Source organism: Talpa europaea, assembly GCF_964194135.1.
Source record: "Talpa europaea genome assembly, chromosome: 12".
Taxonomy (NCBI): Eukaryota; Metazoa; Chordata; class Mammalia; order Eulipotyphla; family Talpidae; genus Talpa; species Talpa europaea.
Genome location: NC_140079.1, coordinates 70501556 through 70518722, shown reverse-complemented (window position 1 = coordinate 70518722; position 17167 = coordinate 70501556). Strand labels below are relative to the sequence as shown.

At 43.1% G+C, this 17167-nt stretch overlaps 1 protein-coding gene across 2 annotated transcripts in view; it reads right to left on the bottom strand.

Annotated features, from left to right (window-relative positions):
* The window catches only part of COPA (COPI coat complex subunit alpha), a gene marked incomplete at its 5' end in the record, with an annotated part of 35327 nt that overhangs the window by 594 nt on the left and 17566 nt on the right, over positions 1 to 17167 (bottom strand). Inside the window, 21 exons of one of the 2 annotated variants that reach the window (XM_084251144.1) lie at positions 472 to 633; positions 903 to 1013; positions 1111 to 1297; positions 1541 to 1677; positions 2173 to 2241; positions 2391 to 2468; positions 2839 to 2948; positions 3112 to 3201; positions 4501 to 4624; positions 4780 to 4868; positions 5929 to 6024; positions 6152 to 6341; positions 7105 to 7251; positions 7350 to 7512; positions 10787 to 10952; positions 11035 to 11120; positions 11606 to 11745; positions 12330 to 12412; positions 14487 to 14562; positions 15473 to 15539; positions 16384 to 16534. In XM_084251144.1, coding sequence (XP_084107270.1) covers positions 472 to 633; positions 903 to 1013; positions 1111 to 1297; positions 1541 to 1677; positions 2173 to 2241; positions 2391 to 2468; positions 2839 to 2948; positions 3112 to 3201; positions 4501 to 4624; positions 4780 to 4868; positions 5929 to 6024; positions 6152 to 6341; positions 7105 to 7251; positions 7350 to 7512; positions 10787 to 10952; positions 11035 to 11120; positions 11606 to 11745; positions 12330 to 12412; positions 14487 to 14562; positions 15473 to 15539; positions 16384 to 16534 — 2522 coding nt within the window. The remainder of the gene's footprint in view (positions 1 to 471; positions 634 to 902; positions 1014 to 1110; positions 1298 to 1540; positions 1678 to 2172; positions 2242 to 2390; positions 2469 to 2838; positions 2949 to 3111; positions 3202 to 4500; positions 4625 to 4779; positions 4869 to 5928; positions 6025 to 6151; positions 6342 to 7104; positions 7252 to 7349; positions 7513 to 10786; positions 10953 to 11034; positions 11121 to 11605; positions 11746 to 12329; positions 12413 to 14486; positions 14563 to 15472; positions 15540 to 16383; positions 16535 to 17167) is intronic. The other variant, XM_084251145.1, reaches the window with a different exon arrangement.

Here is a 17167-nt window from a genome sequence, read left to right as displayed (position 1 = left end):
AAAGGGTACAGCTGCCATCTGCTGTATCTGGTTTCCCCTCCGCTCAATATTGAAGTGGCACCATGGGTCTAGACCCTTGCTTCCCTACCTGATCAAGGTCAGGAGCAGGTCTGAAAGCGTTAAGAATGTTTCTACTGCCCCCCAAAATGCTTTTAGAGATAATAAGTAATGGGACATGTGTGGAAAAGTGTGGTGGCAATAGTGGTTCTAGGAATGGGGCTATTTTCAGCCATGGTGGGGTTAATCTAGGCTGCAGGTTGCTCTAATACCTGGCATGTCTATGTAAGTTATCTGTTCAGCTTCCAGGAACGAGGGAGACACCATGACCCTAAGTGGAGGAAGAGGGCATCCAGGGCGCTCACTGTGAATGCTGCTGTCAGTGCTCTTTTTCAGAGAAGCACCTTGGTCTCTTACTCTCTCCATGAGAGCAGATCTAGTCTGCTTTTGCTCACTAAAGGGATTCCTAGTTACCTGTTGAGCCACCTCTGGCTTGGGCCCAAGTTCTAGCAGGCGTCGGGCAAAGGTGGCAGCTGTCTTAAAGTTTTTGAGCTTGAAGAAGAGGTTGAGGGCTGTGCGCAGCACCAGAATCATGTGCACAGGCTGCAAGTTGGAGTGTGTGAAGTAGGCTGCCATCTGGTGGACAGAAGAGGAACAGAAATCAGCTGACCACAATCAGAGGAGTTGGAATAAGCTGACTCACAGTCAATCAAATGAAAACAAACAAAACAAGGGCTGACTGCCTCTGGGATAAGGAGGACCAATGGGATGAGGATGAGGGTTGAGGAATAATACATCCTTTCCTTACAGAGACGGGCCCAAACTTCTCTATCTAACCAGACTGAGATCTGGGTTTAGAATTGAAGAATTCAGACCCAATGGAAGGTGAAGGGCAAGATTCTTACCTCACAGATGCGCTTCTGCTGTTCCAGAGTCTCTTTGGGCAGCTTTTTTCTTTCAATTTCCATGGACAAACCCACAATGTACTCACGGCAAATGGTGATGAGCTGCTGGGCCTGGAGCCAAGGACAAAGGTAAGACATGGTACAGAGATATGCATATGGGGTATGGGGAGGGTCCCAGGACCAGGACAAGCAGCTAGACCTTCCCTACCTCTGCGATCTCCTGTTTATTATCCACAACAAGCAGCGGCACACTGAGTAAAATGGAACGGAATTTCTCCACAGCTTCCTCAAACTTGCCAACTGTGGTGAACTGGTAACACAGCTGCAGGCGCTGGATGAGGTCATTCAGCTTCAGGCCCACAGCTGGCACACCGCTCTTCAGCCCTGCATCCTTCCTGGAAAGGGAAGTGCAAGAAGACACAGTTAGGAGTCCATATGTCTCAACTTCCTTTTCTGGCAACAGGATCAGAACTACCTCTCGTGAAAGTATGTAGGGAACAGGGTGCAGCAGACACAAATCAAACCTCATAGAATGGGAAGGAGCATCTTGTCCTTTTAGCAAAGCCCAGCTCAGTCAATCGGATTGTCAAGGAGGCTGGCAACTGGGAACAGAGAAGAGCAAGGAGCAAGGGTCTTACCAGTTGCGATTGGGGTAGCCATACATGGAGGGCAAGCATGGCAAAGCCTGGTAGGTGGTACGGCCTCGGGCATAAGTCTGTAGGAACAGCTGCTTGTAGGGACCAAACTGGGTTACACCCACCTGATCATGAAGTAGCTGGAAGACAGGAAGAAAGAAACAAAGATTTTGGCCCTACCCTTTAAAAACTAGTTGACCTTAGGTGAGGTACTTCTCTATATTTGGTTCCTCATCAGTAAAGTGTGCTAGACCATGGGACCAACCTCACTTAATAATGCCTGTAAAGCACTTAAGGCAATACTGGCACAAAATCAATACTAAATAAATGTTACAGCAACACAAGGCTCTGTGTTCAAAACATACACCTGTTCTTGCAGGGGTGTGGATGTCGACAAGGAGAGCCAGTATGCAGGTTAAAGATGGCAGATGCTGGAAGAAGCCACATAAGTGATTACTGGTTCAAGTGGAAGCCTCCGAAGGTGAGTATTCTTAGGCAAAACCTAAGGCTTCAATGATGCACACACACTGCCCTCATGGGCAAATAATTTCCATTTGGTTAAGCTGAGTCAGCCACATCTCTGGGACTCTGGGTGAGATACACTTATCAGGCGCCAAGGTTAAGCTAAGACTTACCCTCATGGCTGTTTCAAAAGAGCCTGCCAGGATGTGATCAACTGGAAGCTGAGAGTTATTGCACCAGATCTAACAAGAAACAGAAAATGAAAGTGAATTTTATTTTTTCTCTTCTTAAACCACTCTACTCTGTATCTACAGTAGAAAAGTCTTAAATGCCTTGACATATAATCGAGTGGCATCGAACCACTCAGCCCAGGGAGTATTTCCCTGCTTACCTGAGTTGGGCTGGTTCCCTTGGTGGGGGGTACAAAGAAACCATCTTCAGCCCCTCCAGCTGACCCAGGGGGTATATCCTGGGAGAGAAATAAAAAGTGAGCCACTCTGAAAGCCTTCACCCATTCTGCCAATCAACACAAAGTCCTTTACCTTGTTCCCAGCCTCTAGTTGAGAAGGGATAGTGGCTGTGGGAGAAGATCCTCAAAATAGGAGGAGCCTCCCCAGTAACAAAATAATATACCAAAAGATCTTATTCAGGCAAAAAAGCCTGCTGCCATTTCATTAGCTGTGTTGAGACCCTGATTATCTCTTCCTTTCTTTCAAATGGGAGATAAGCATCAGATTGAAACCCCCTCCCTTTGGAGACCTCAGGGCAGGGGCCGTAATGCCACTGGCTTCCCCCTGGGGAAATGGAGAGAACCTGACAAAGGTAAGAATTCCACATACCAGTTCTGGAGGAAGCTCCAGATCTTCCTCTACATCCCAACCACCTCCTTCTTCTTGACCTTTGCCAAGAGCATCATCCCCTAAACCTTCGGGGGCCTCCACAAACCCATCTGTAAGGAAAATTCAGACATAAATAGATTTGGGTGGTGACACAATCAAAGCCAATGGCTGGCTTCCTTTTGGTCTCAAGGTCTGGAAGTCTGCAGAACTTCCCCATGCCCAGGTATAATCCAGGAAGCTGTTATCTGAGCAGTCCTTAGATGGCATCCTCACCTTCATCCAGCTGCAGCTCTGCATCCTCTCCCCAGCCTTCAGTGCCGACAGTGTCAATGTCAATGTCAGCCGCCAGCGCACCTCCTTTCCCTACCAGGGAGGAGCAGAAAGGAGCTGGTTATAGCCAGGTATGTCTAAGACGTGACCACCTGTGCAAGCAAACCATATCCATACAAAGTCAGGCACCGAGGATCTGCCCACTTACTGTGTTTTGTTTATTTTTGTGGTGTAACAACCTGTAATGAGTTTCACAGAGGGAACTGAAGATGGAAATAAGTGGCCTTTACTACCAAACACTGGCTCTGAAACCATTTCCCACTCACCAGCCTTTAGATACTGTTATAGAGCAACCCCGATATTAAACGGGTTTCTGGCTGTGGGTCCTCACCCGCGCGCTTTAAAGGGACTTATGAATACTCTACTACAGACACACACAAAAGGGTTAATAAAAGGTTTATTTACAAGAGGAAAGGAAATAAGGAAAATGTACAACTCAGGGAGAAAATAGGGAAATAAAGTCTTTAATGCGTCCTACCCGATCCGACGACCTGGAAACCCAAAGTCACTCCCAGAGCTGGCCGGACGCTCCGAGCTGGCCGAGAGCCCAAAAATGGAGAGCCCCCCAAAGCCCACGTGTCTGCCTTTTGTATCCACCTGGCTGCTTAACCCCACCCTCAGGTCCCAGCCACCTTCCCTTTGGTGGTGATGGGATTTGGAGTTCCCAGTGTCTTTGGCTTTGACCTGGGGTGGGGGTGGAGTCCACAAAGCCTGTATGGAATTTGCTTTGGGACCGCCTTTTCCCCCTAACAATACCAGCTCTTGGAATTTCTTCCTAGGAACTCTGCTAAGTTACCACCACTGCAGTGTGTACAAGGCAGGAAGACACCAGGGTGGAGGAAGGAGACAGAGGAAAGAGCAGAGCTGGGCAGAAAATGGCCAACGGTCATTTAGGCTCTTTGTCATGAGAAATGAATTAGTAGACATATCAAGAAGATGGGGGAGGGTAAAGGCTGGTGTGCAGAAAAGAAGAGTGCAATAAGCACCTGCACATTCCCACAGGACACAACTGAGGTGGCTGAATTTATACCTTAAGATTGTATGCCATGATGACAAAATACTGACCAGTGAGGACTATATACACAGTAAAAATCTAACTAGGCCAAAACATTAACAGTGGCTATAGAGGTGTGCAATAAGAGACAACTCTTATTTTTCCTTCCTATTTTCCAAATGTTGTTTAATGACCTCACAATGCTTTCAGTTTTTAAAAGATGGTTTCATGACTCTAAATGGCATCTCATTGCTCCCTGAAGCTTCATACAGAAGGAAGGACAGAGGAACTGATCATATTCTTCACAAAACGACATGGTATGGAGAAGGGGCACTCACCCTTGCTGGCGATGGAGCCCTCAAAGAACCCTTTAGACACAGTCAGCAAGGGCCAGTTTGTATCCAGTGGCATGATAGGTGCAGGTGGCTGAAGCAGTTTGGCATTAGGGTCAATATCTGGGATCTGAGAGGTGGAAGGAGAAAGGTTAAAAGCAAATCAATCTTATGGATCATGTAGGGAGGTAACCAGTCTCTCTTCCTCTCCAGGTGAGAAAGTGACATCTGTGGTTTTAAAATGTCCCAAATTCCCAGAACTAATTCTCAAATGAATATACTCACTGTCTCCTTCTCAGGGTCAAAGGTCTCCTTCAGGCTCTCAGCTTCTTCATCTAAGCCGTGGGTAGCGGCTGTAAGGTAGGCCAGTGACTCTGTGGAAGAGATTGCATGGTACGGGGTTCCCAGTGAGCAAGCTATGTTGGGTGGTCTCCAACATGCCCCATGGAACCTACTCCTGGTACTGAGATTCTTGCAAAATCCCCTCCCTGAGTGTGGCTGAACTTGCTGATTTGCTTCTAATGAGCAAAACATGTCAGGAAGTGATATGACTTTTGACACTAGGACACAAAGACCGTGGCCTCTCTCTGGGCACCCTCTCCTGAGCACTTGCTGAGGGAGTAACTGTCATGCTGCAAGCTGCCTCACAGAAAAGCCCACACAGCAGAGAACTGTCATCTCCCAGCCCACAGACAGTGAGGACTAAGGATGCCCAGAGTCACAGAAGTGAGGTGGGAGGACTCTCTCTGACGAAGGCCTTGAGTTGGCTGCGGTCTCATAAGATATGGGGTCACCAGTACCAGCTGGTTTTCTATGGTAGAGTTAGAAGCAATTTATTATACAGCAATATATAATGTATACAGCTGCTTATCCTTCATTCTATCATCAGTATTGAGGAGAACTCTGGAGTCATCCCTGACTCTTCTTTCATTATTACACATTCATTCCTTCAAGAAATCTGTTGTTTCTATTTTGAAAACATCCGCTTAATCTGACCACTGCTCACCCCGTCCCTGCTAGCGCCTTGGCCCAAACCACATCTTCTACCTTCTTTGTTCCTGATGTACCCCAAATACTAATATAATGCTTGATCTATAAATGAGGGTCTCAAAAAAAGTCCCTTGAATATACAAATGAGTAAACAAATGAATGCAACTTTCAAAGTAAATTCTAATGCATTCAGCTAACCTCTAACCGTCTACTTCTGGACCTTTAAAAACCTCCTATCTCCCCTGTGAACTCTTTTCTGAAGAGTGCTTGGCCAGAGAAATATTCTGCCTCTGCTTCAGTTGAGCTATGAAGAAAGTCTTCTGAGCAGGAACATGCTGACTCTTTCGAGAAGATGCACAATGAAGGGAAATCCCTCCCCAGTGAACATGAATAACTTACCACAAAGAGCCCAGGGGAGCTGGTGACTCCTGGGTTGATACTCACTTTGCCCACAATTCCTCAGGATCCGAACGCGCTCTGACACATCACCCAGGTACAGGGCATTCTGATAATGGCCACTCATGTCCTTGCGGATCTCGGCTGTGCGAGGCAGTAAGAGACTCGTTAGCTCTGTTCTTCTATTTGCCTTCCTTCTCTGTAACTAGCACCCCCAAACCCCCGGCCCCAGCACCCTTCTTCCCAGCTTTGATGTTGTCTGGGGTCTCACCAATTTTCATCATCTTGCGTAGTTTCTCTAGGTTGCCAGTGATGAGGTACAAGAAGGAAAGTTTGTCAAAATTTTTTGTGCGTTGGTAACACATTTCCACAATCTGGTGATTCCCCTGCAGTAAGGCTACTTCTCCCAGTTTCTCCCAGCAATTCTTGTCGTCCAGGGCTTTGGCTGCTTCCAGAGCGATCTGAAGAGTCCCAAGGTCACAGTTAAAGGTTGAGGATACTGCAACTTAATACCAAGGGTTACAGGCAAAGTATTTGCCTCTATATCAGCCTCCCAAGGAACTCTCTATGCTACCATTCACACAAAGCTATTAGTCTGATTCTACTGAAAATTCTATTGATAAATAGAGCTACTTTGGGCCCATGGATAGAAGAATCACATTGTCCTACACTTGAGAAACCTACTTTTATAACGAAGTTATCTCCTAGCTGTTGCCAATTTCATAGGGCCAATTCTTATTTATAGATCCTATTTTCTAGTTGTCAGGTTTAAAGATCTAAGGGATCTTTAGGGAAGATGGAGGAAATAACAAAAGAAGTCAGTCAGAAGTAGAAAACCAATTTTCCTAAGCCCTTTCCTCATTTAAAAATAATGCCTATACACTCTGAGTCCTAATGTTTCAAAAGTACCTGTTCATCTGAGCAGCCTGTCAGTCAAATGTCAAGGAAAGAATGAGATTTTTCAAATTTCATGCTATTCTCCTTTTCTAGAAGTTACTGAATTCAGACCTAGTGGTAATGACAATAGTAGAAATGCTCTGGCAGTAGCAGAGATGGGACTAAGTAGAGAACAGCATATAGAAACTGGAAGATGATTCAATCTAACAACTACAAAAACCCAAATTCCATTATATGGCAAAAGTAAGCCCAGAATCATGTGTTCCCACATTCTCCCTAACCCTCTCACCAGCCTGTGGTGACATAGATTTACAATATCCTTCTCACCTCAATGTTTCCACACTCCAGGGCCAGACTAAAGCGAGTTTTCTCATCCTTGACAAAATGCAGTGCCACTTCAGGGTAGCCCTTCTTCTGGAGGTAAGCAATGATAGATTGGCCTACAAGTTTGGCATTCCTCACCATATGAAGAACCTAGACATTTGCGGTGGGGCAGGGCAGAAAATGGAGATTACTTACAGGAAAAAGAGTATTGTCTCTCAATAATCCTGGAGAGATTTCTTATTTTATACCTCATCATATTTTCTGTTGATCAGGGCGAGCTTGAACTTGAACTCAGTGGGATCAATGGTGAGCACCCGAGGGCGACACTCCCTGTCTAGGCAATAGACATTGTTGCCCTTCACCCGTGTGACATAGATGGGTAAATCCAGAGTCCGGATGATTCCGTAGTCCCTGAGTGGAGTAAGAGAGAACAACTTTCAGTAAGTGAGGAGGATCCAGTCTACAAAGAAATGGAAAAGAGCCTGGGACACAGGCTTTTGCCTTTTTATTATCCTTTGTCAACAGCCATCTGGACAATGGCACAGATGGAATGTGACTCAAAAAGAGCAGAACTAAATGCCAAATTCACTCATTTTATTCTTTTATGTGAGGTAGGAAAAGATGGGGCAGCTGCCATGTTCTTTCCTCCTACATTGCTACTCGTAGACATGACAATAGGAATCAGACCTAAAAGGTATATCTTAAGTTGTGATATACAATCAACAGGTTTCCTTATAAGCTGTAGGTCAAAGTAAAAGAGAAGATGTGAAGAGTTGTGACACATAAAAGATGAGAAGCAAAAAATATCTTAAGCTGAATAAAAATAAAGATTACAAATTAAAATTTATGGGTATAGCTAATGTGTTATACTTGATGGATAATTTGTAACATTAAATGAATATATTAGAAGGGACACCAAAGTTAATGAGATCTACGTACATATGTTAAGGGAAAGGTTAAAAATTAATAATCACCCATCTCAAAAATATATTGTTCCTTTTAAAGTTCAACTAAAGAATATATTTAGAAGGAAATACTAAAGCTAATAATAAAGTTTAAGAAACAGAAAAATATAGTAGAGAAGTTCAATAATGGCAAAAGTTGGATAAGACTGATAATCCTCTTAGAAGTCCAATTAAGGTAAAAAGAGAAAATGGCAATAATAGGAATGAAAAAGGAGGTATCACTATAGACTGTGCAGAATGAGGGTATGTATGAACTTTTCTTAAATGTTCAAATTACAGAAAAATAAAATTTAATAAAGTTGACTAAAAAGAAACAGAAAAACCCTATAGTCCTATTACTGTTACAGAAAATAAATCAGATAAAAAAATTCTCCTATAAAGAAAGCCCTGAGCCTCAATGACTTCACTGACAAATTCACCCAACATTCATGGGACAATTAATCCCAATCTTACAGAAACTCATCAAGAGAAAAGGAAGATACACTACTCTGCTTATTTCATAAAATACCAAAACCTTACCAAAAGGAAAAAAAGGAAATCACAGGCCCATTTCATTCTCTCTCCCACCTCCACCTCTCTCTCATGTACACACAGGGGCAAGTGCTCGCATATGCATGTGTGTGCTCTTGCACACATGTGCATGCACAGTCACACTCTCTCTCACACACATACACGTATGCATACAAAAAACCTAAATAAAATATTAGCAAATTAAAACTAGCAGTATTTGAAAAGGGTTAATCTGTATCAGAATATAATGTTTAAGACTACAAAAAAAAAAATCCCACTTAGTTCACCACAACGATTAATGACAGATAAATTGTATTACTACCTCAGAAATGCAGAAAAGGTATCGAACAAAATATTTTTGTTTTATTTTGCATGGAATTTCATAAACTGATTCTAAAACTTATACTTCTTCAAGGCATATTTATTTGAAAATAGTCATATAACTTAAAAAAAAATAAAGTGGGAAATTGCTGAGAACCTAGTTTATCAGATGTTAACTTAGAGTATAGAATTAGGGCCTCCCTGGTGGTGCAGCGGGTTGAGCGCAGCGCTGTGAAGCTATCCTCAGCCTCTGCAGCGCAGTTCAATTCCCGGCCGGCCAGGGATATATCCATATGGTGTGGCAGACCTCTCCTGCCTCGCCCGCTGCTACCCTCAGCAGTGTCATTGGTCCGTCTGCCTGTTCTGCTCCTCACTCTGTCTCTGGTGAATCTTCTCACCCTCCCACGCCTCTGCCTGTACCCCAGTTCTTGTATAAATAAAAAAAAAATCTTTAAAAAAAAACGAAAAGAAAGATGTGAAAAAAGTGAGTATAGAATTAGACCAGCGATAGACCACAGAAAACAGATCCTTAAGTTTCTGTAAATGTGATTTATTTATGACAAAGACGACAATGAACTACGGGAAAAGACTTGGACAACTGAGTGTCCTTATAGAAAAACGTGAAACTAAGCCCCTATACTTCACACCATACATAAAAATCAACTTCAGGTAGATTATAGGCCTAGCTATGAAAAACAAAACTATTAAGTCTATAAATGAGAACATATAAGAATGCCTGCATGTTTCTGGGAGTCAACAGAGACTTCTTAAGTAGAACAAAAAATTAAATACCCATAAAAGATATTAAAGATTCAAAAAGCCAACAGTATTAAAATTAAGAACTTCTGTTCATTAAAGGGTATGATAAGGAGAATGAAAAGACAAGCTACAGAATGGGAGGGAATATTAATACTTGTAGCACCTAGCTTTGATATTCAAATATATAAAGAACCACTGCAAATTAACACGAATAACTAATTACAAGAATGGTTAAGATTTAACCAGAATTCCTAGAAGACATCCTGATGGATATCCAAATGAAATTGCTCAGTTTCATTAAGAATCAGAGAACAGTAAAGTAAAATTACAATAAGATACTATTACCAGACAGACAAAGATAAGTTTGGCAAAGGTTAAGTGTTGGTCTGCATGATAAGCAAGGAAATTCTTACAGACTGCTGGTGGGCATTATATTGTCAATGTCAAGATATATCACTCTATGGCCCACCAACTCCACTCCGGGCACCACAATCTGGAGAAAAGTCTATGCATGTGCACCAGAACACCTGGGAAGGAAGGTCTGAGAGAACACAATAGTCCAAACCTAGAAATCACTCAACTGTCCTTTCAGGGGTGCCGATAATCTTTTATATTCACATATAAGAATTATATACAACAGTGAAAATAAACAGTTTCAACATGGATGAATCTTACAAACAAAATATTGAGCAAAATAAGCAAAACATGAAATACGGTGATTTAATTTGTATGAAGGCAAGCAGGCAAAATTAAATAATATTTTAAGATACACAATAGGTGGTAAAATTGCAAAGAAAAGCAAGGAAGAAAGATGACTAACTTTTGGTGGAGAATGGAGGAAGTCAGGATTAACAAGGACCAAAGGGCTTCTGGGGTGTCAGAGCTATTTACTATCTTGGTTTGAATGACTCTATTTACTAGTTTGTAATCTATGTACTTTTTTGTATTTGTGTTATATTTCACAATTTTAAAAGAGTTGAAAAAAGAATGCTGGTATGCCCCAGCACATATATGCCAGACAGAGATTTTCCAGGAAGGAAGTTGAGGAAGCGCTGCAGTAACATCTCTGGAGACAGGACAGTGATTGCAAGAGCCACCTCCTCCCACTGTGTCTCAGGTGGCTGACTTACCCAGTAGTGACGGCATATTTGATGTGGTTGCTTGTGGTATAGATAAAGACCCCACTCTCATCCCAGGCCCCACTCTTGACACGGATGTTCTCATGAATGTTACACAGAGCCTCCAGTTTGCGGTTACAGATCACAATGGCTGTAAGAGGCAAAGGGCATGAGTGCTCTGCTGGACAGGTGAGTGAGGCAGGTGGCAGGTGGGGTAGGAGGCTGGTATCCATAGCAAGGCAGAGATAAGAAAGACTTACCATGTTTGGCCAGGAGTGCTACATGAGACATATCTGCTGACCAGATCACATATTTCACCTTGGAAATCTTCACAGATGCCAGCGTCCTGGGGTGGGGAGAGAAGAGCAAACAGGAGTGGGCCTACTTCCGTTGTCCCAGGCTATGACCTGACTCCTTTTCATTGTCGTACTAATGTAAGCCAAATTTCTTGAAATAATACCAAATAAGCATCTTCTGTATCACAGGCTCACACTGTACACCTCCTTCTTCCACAACACCTTTTCCTTCATTCCTATGTATTATCAAGGATTTGTCGATATGTTTGCACTGCCTGACTATAAGAAGTGTTAATCACCTCTGTGTCCCTATCAGCCTAAGTCCTAAGAACATTCTTTGTTCAGACTCTAACAGATGAATAAATATGCCCCCCAACGTAAGGCTAGTGTGCATACAGGCTGGAGGGGGACCTCAAAGGGTATAGCCCAGGAAGTAGTCAAGCCCTGAGGCATGCTCACTAGGGAAAAGGGTGCCAGTAAAAACATCTTTCTCCTACTATATGCCCATCTGATGAGGGGGCCCCAGACATTTTACCGCTTCTGCTGCACATCAAAGAGGGTGACAGATTCTGCATCCCGAAGCAGGAGGTTGCCTGTGCCGGCATAGAAGATCTCATCACAGTTGGGCACCTGTACCTTCTTGGTGATCTCATTCTTCAGATTCTTTATCAGAAGCTAAAATGAGCATCAAAGTGGAGTTAAGAGAAGCACGTACATATGAGATGACAATAGTGGACAGTGTCCCTCAGCAACTGCTCTCCAGTTACAGTAAATGTTTTTTTCTCTTGTCCAGGCCAATCCAACCAAGATCTGCCTTAAGAGTACTTTCATCCTGAAGTCTAGCTGGAGCGTAATTTTCTCAATTAACCAGAGAACAGCACTTCTGGGGCTTAAATCTTGGTTAAATACTTTCTTGAGATAGCTTCACTTATCTTGTCCAGGATTATTTATATTTTAAGGACCACTGACAGTGAAATAAAGAGGAACAGTTACTCTTCATGCAGTCTACCTATTTCAAATGGATGAGTTTGGCTCCTGTGTTGTCTAGAGTGACTTGTGTTTGTTTCTTAAGCCACAGTGATCATCCACACAATAATCAGTTTTAATGTCTTTTTTCCCAGGGGAATTGGAGTCAAGCAAACGCTTGAGGATCCTAGTTGCTTAGAGAAGAGGCAGTAGAGAATGTTCTTTATTTCACAAAGCATAGGCCATTGGTACCACACTCCTCAAAGTGTTTTACTCTTTTAGCCTTAACTCACCGAATGCATCCGATCCAGGACAGCAAACCGATTTCGAGCAACCCAAACAGCTGTCAGGCCTGAAGATCGTTTCCCTTCAGGGGCTGAGAAGGACAAAACCAAAGGTGGGAGCATGTGGTGAGGCACCGGCAGGTGACAGAGTCAGGTGCCACAGAGCTGTCAGTCCTGCTGGCTGCCATGCTATTTTCTCCAGTTCAGCTGCTTCCTAACTAATTCAGCTGTAACCTGAGGCTATTGTCAGTGACTTTTCCCCACCAGTCCCCTCCAAACTCCAACCTCCACCCCTGCCAAACCTCTTTTCTCTAGGCCAAGTGACTGCATTTCAGCCAACACCATGTACTGGCAGAAGGGCCGCCCATCCTGGGAGACAGCACACTCCATCAAGCTAACGAGCAGGGCCTCCCTAGCCAAGCTGTGGCACACCAAAGCAACCCTTCAGTGCCATGGGCCTCCTAGCTCCACAATTCCAGAGTAGATGGAGCCCCCACCCCAGGACGCAGCTGCTGTGTTGCTTTTAACATGCAAATGCAGATCTCCTAGGAGAGCAGGGTGGGGCCAAGGCTCCCACTTCAATCTGGACAGGCCAGTTCCATGCTGGGCAGCATTTATACAGAGTGTTGCTCCATAAATGTCAATCAACCATTCTTTTTACTCTAAAGAAAGTTATAAAATGCTCGTCAGTTCCCAAACACTTTACCAGCTGATTAGGCTTTTGAATGGGCACCCACTCTCTAGGAAACTTGAGAAGAGGGATACACCGAGGATGAATAGACATACTCTTTAATCTATTGGATTAGCAAAAACTGACAGTCCATCAGAACATGGTGGCCAGCTTTGCTTTGAACTTCTCTGGCACATGGGAGTGACAGGGGTTACTTGCAAAACTAATTACCACAACCAATACTCTCATTTTCCAGGGGCTGCAGAACCACATAATTCAAGTTTCTACTCTTTTGCCTATTCTCTTTCTCTGCAGTCTATCATAGGGCTATACCTATACTCTTTTATAAATTATTATCTCCCTCAAAAGATGGAGAGGAGAAAATAAAAGTGATAATAAAACAAAATAAAGGTATTCTTAAATTCAATTAATTATAATCACAAAAAAAACAAAACAAAACAAAACAAAACAAAAAAACACCCTAGGGAGTGGATAGGGAGGGCTCAAATCATAACATTTAGTCATAAATGGTTTAATTAATGTATAAGGGAGACTATGATTTATGAATACCAAAGACATACCAGTTCCCTTTCTCTCTTTTTGTGTGTCTCTCTGTCTCTCTTGCCATGACCACACTTAGTTATTTTTCCACCAGCACATGGCAAGTTTATTAAGGAAAAAAGGAAAGATAACGAGTCACCTGCACAGATATAGGCAGGCAGTCTTAGAGGACAAGAGCTGCCCATGACATTTAAAAGAGTGAATTGGATTAGCAGCAATAATGACACAGTGGCATCTACAAAAGGGACAGAGCTAGCAAAGACGCTTCTGAGGAATCTGCTGGTGGAGCCATAAAAGTGCACCGAGAGAGAAGGGAACTGAGGAACACACCCTGACCTGTATGCCCTCAAGAGGAAGAGACTGAAAGGAGCAGCAGCAGCAGGACCCAGATCTGTGCTGAGTGTGCAGTCAGCAAGTTCTCAGGGAAAGGACAGCAATAGGAATGGTGATGGGGGGGGGGGGGCAGGTCTCAGCTGGATCTGGGTCCCTCGTGGGGTATGGGCTGTTAGCAGTCCTATCTTTTGACATGAAAAGGAAGCAAATCGGGTCTGGATGTGGATAGGAGAGCATAAATCCCTAGTCCCAGGATGAGACACTACAAGATTGGAACCACATTTCTAAATAAATGAAAGTACCAGAGTGACAGTCCTATCAGCTGACGATAAACTAGGATGCCATGCTGTGCCGAGAGAGAAAATGGAGAGATTCTAATAACCAAATTATAAAATATATATATCTAGCTGGAGTCATAAAATGGAGGAGGGACATGAATATTTCACACCACAGTCGCCTCTGATGCTGTTGTCAGCAGCAACTGCCAACAGACATGAATGATGTGGTCGAGGCAGGGGATGGAATGTGATACAACTTCAAGAGGAGGGACAATGTGGGTGAGGAGAGCTAGAAGCAGGGTTGGCAAAAAAAAGGACACCTACCATCAGGATTCTGGGAGTCAGCATCCTTGGGGATGGTGTAAAGGTCATAGGTGCTGTTCTCTAAATTGCTGGCTCTCTGGAGAGAAAAGGATGAAACTGTTAGTGGGAGGTACCCCTGATACCAGTCCATTCTGACAGAGAGTACGGTACCATTATATAGACAACAATTTGAGGGTATTCCTTTCTCACCTTTCACCCAAAGGGCATTTAAATGTTTCTACAGCTAAAATTATAGAGCTCTTTGCCAAAGAACTTAGCATTCATGTTACTTTCTTTTTTTAGTCCCCCAGAGATTGCAGATATTTGAAAGAAAGTCAGGATTACTCCCTAATCCACAAGTTAGCAGACTATGACCTAATACTCTGGTGCCCCACCTGAGTATATTCGTTAACCTAAAAGTCTGTTGGAAGAGAAAAAAGACATCAGAGAAAAGGTATTAAACACAACTGCAGAAGGAAGAATGGGACTGTTGGATACAGACTCTAGAAGGACTGGGATCAGACACTGGAAGCAAAGGGAAAGAAAGACTTTTATTCTTTTCAAACCTGCAACCAGGGCACTAAAATTAGGATCTCATTTCTCTTTTTTTTTTCCTTCAAACTGCATGGAATGAGTTGAGGAGGGCCACTGAAAGGAACTCCTCTCAAATACAGCGTTTCTAGTTTTAGCCAGACAGAGGCAACAAGGCAAGCACGTCCTTTACAGAGGACATAGTCCTAAACATGCTCTCAAATTGTGTTGAGATTCGATCATTCACATTAATGCTCCAGTCACTAAGTTTAGAAGTCATTAGCCTTTGAAAGGTATAAATTTACATGTTTATGACAACTGAAGTCTACCTTATTTTGAGCCTGTGTTTACTGTTAGGTCTCTCAAAATAATCATATAATAGCTTCTAAGTAGCCATGACAGATTCCCTAAGAACACCAGAAAGAACCCTATGGGAAACAGGAGATCCCAGGAGGACTCCACCACAGGTTACTTACTGTACACAGTAGGACAGCATTTTCTGCTGGATTGTATGACATGTTGAACACTGGAAACTTGGAACCACTAGACATATATAAAGACAAAATCAGGAAGAGGCATTAGGATAGAAGGAAGAAAAGAATTACTTCTATACCTCCTACTTATCCAGCCTTTACACATAAAACTCATCACTTTTATCTATCAGGAATAAAAAAGAAAATAAATGTTACAACTATTCTCTTTTTCCCTTTAAAGCTTGGGGACTTCCGTATCTTAGTCTGACCAAACAATATAAATAGCAAACGTGGTACAAATCAAATTATCCAACAGAAGATAGGATTAGCTATCTCACTGTAGTGAGTGGGATGTATTCTTGGATACAAATTCCTGTACATGACCACAGTGGATACCATGCATATGATGTGATCCATCTCTGGCTAGTTCTCCTTAGAGTGTTCACATTAACCCCTATTTTTATTGCAGGGATGCTGGAGGGTAGTTATCAAACCCTCATGCCAAAGTCTGCCACCATGAATGTTTCAGCACGCTGATGCAGCTGGCTTTCCAAGAGGACAGCTCCTTTGCCAGGCCTCCCAGAGCTTATAGCATCTTCAGACTTAAGCATTTCCAGACATATATTTAGAGTTGTGGGCATTTTACTGGAAAGCAAAGGAAATTACAGATATGCAAATCAAAGGCAAAAAGGTCTCTTTCTGTTTTGCAAAAGACAAATGGCAGGACTAGTGCCTCTCCTCAAGGTCACTAGCAATTCCAGCACTGCTATCACATGCTGAGGTTTAAACTGAGCATTTTTCAAAATGGGGATTTAATCTGTGAGTGGGGTTGAGATAAAAACTGTCAGAGCACAGAGTCTAGTTTGTGGGTACCTCACGGTAACAGAGAAAGGGAAACAACTAATCTGACTCACCTCCGCAACTGCATCACAGCGACATCTTTAGAGCTGTTGAAGTCCAACTGCCTTAAGAATCGGTCTTTGACATAATGTAGCATGTTCCCATGGACAGCATAGGCTGGCCGCTCCCGCTCTAGTTTGAATACAATCATGCCACCATCATGGCCTGGGACACAAAAAGAGGACAGAATTAGCAGTAGGCTGGAGAGAGAGGTGGAAACAGGAGCTACACAAGGATGAGGGATGTATGTATGTAAGTGTTTACATATATATGCAAAGAACAAAATTAAGATACCTAAAAGCATCCTTTACTTGCCTAAATTCTCACAATTCTTGGACTCTATTTTTTTTAAAGATTTATTTATTTACGCATACAAGATCTGGGGTACAGGGCAGAGATGTGGGGGGTGAGATGATTCATCAGAGACAAAGTGGGGAACAGAACAGGTAGATTGACTGAAATATACTGCTGAGTGGAGCAGCAGGCGAGTCAGGAGAGGTCTGCTGTGCCATGTGGGTAGCTCCCTGGCTGGAAATCGAACTCATGCTGCAGAGGCTAAGGATAGCTTCACAGTTATGTCTTAACCCCTTGAGCCACTAGGGAGGCCCTCTTGGACTCTTTATTAATGTTTTCGGAATCTTCACTTGAGTGCCCATCACAGTCACATTTATTTATTTATTTAAAAAATTTATTTATTTATGCATACAAGAACTGGGGTACAGGCCAGATGTGTCAGGGGGTGAGAGGATTCACCAGAGAAAGAGTGGGGAACAGAACAGGCAGATCGACTGAAGTACA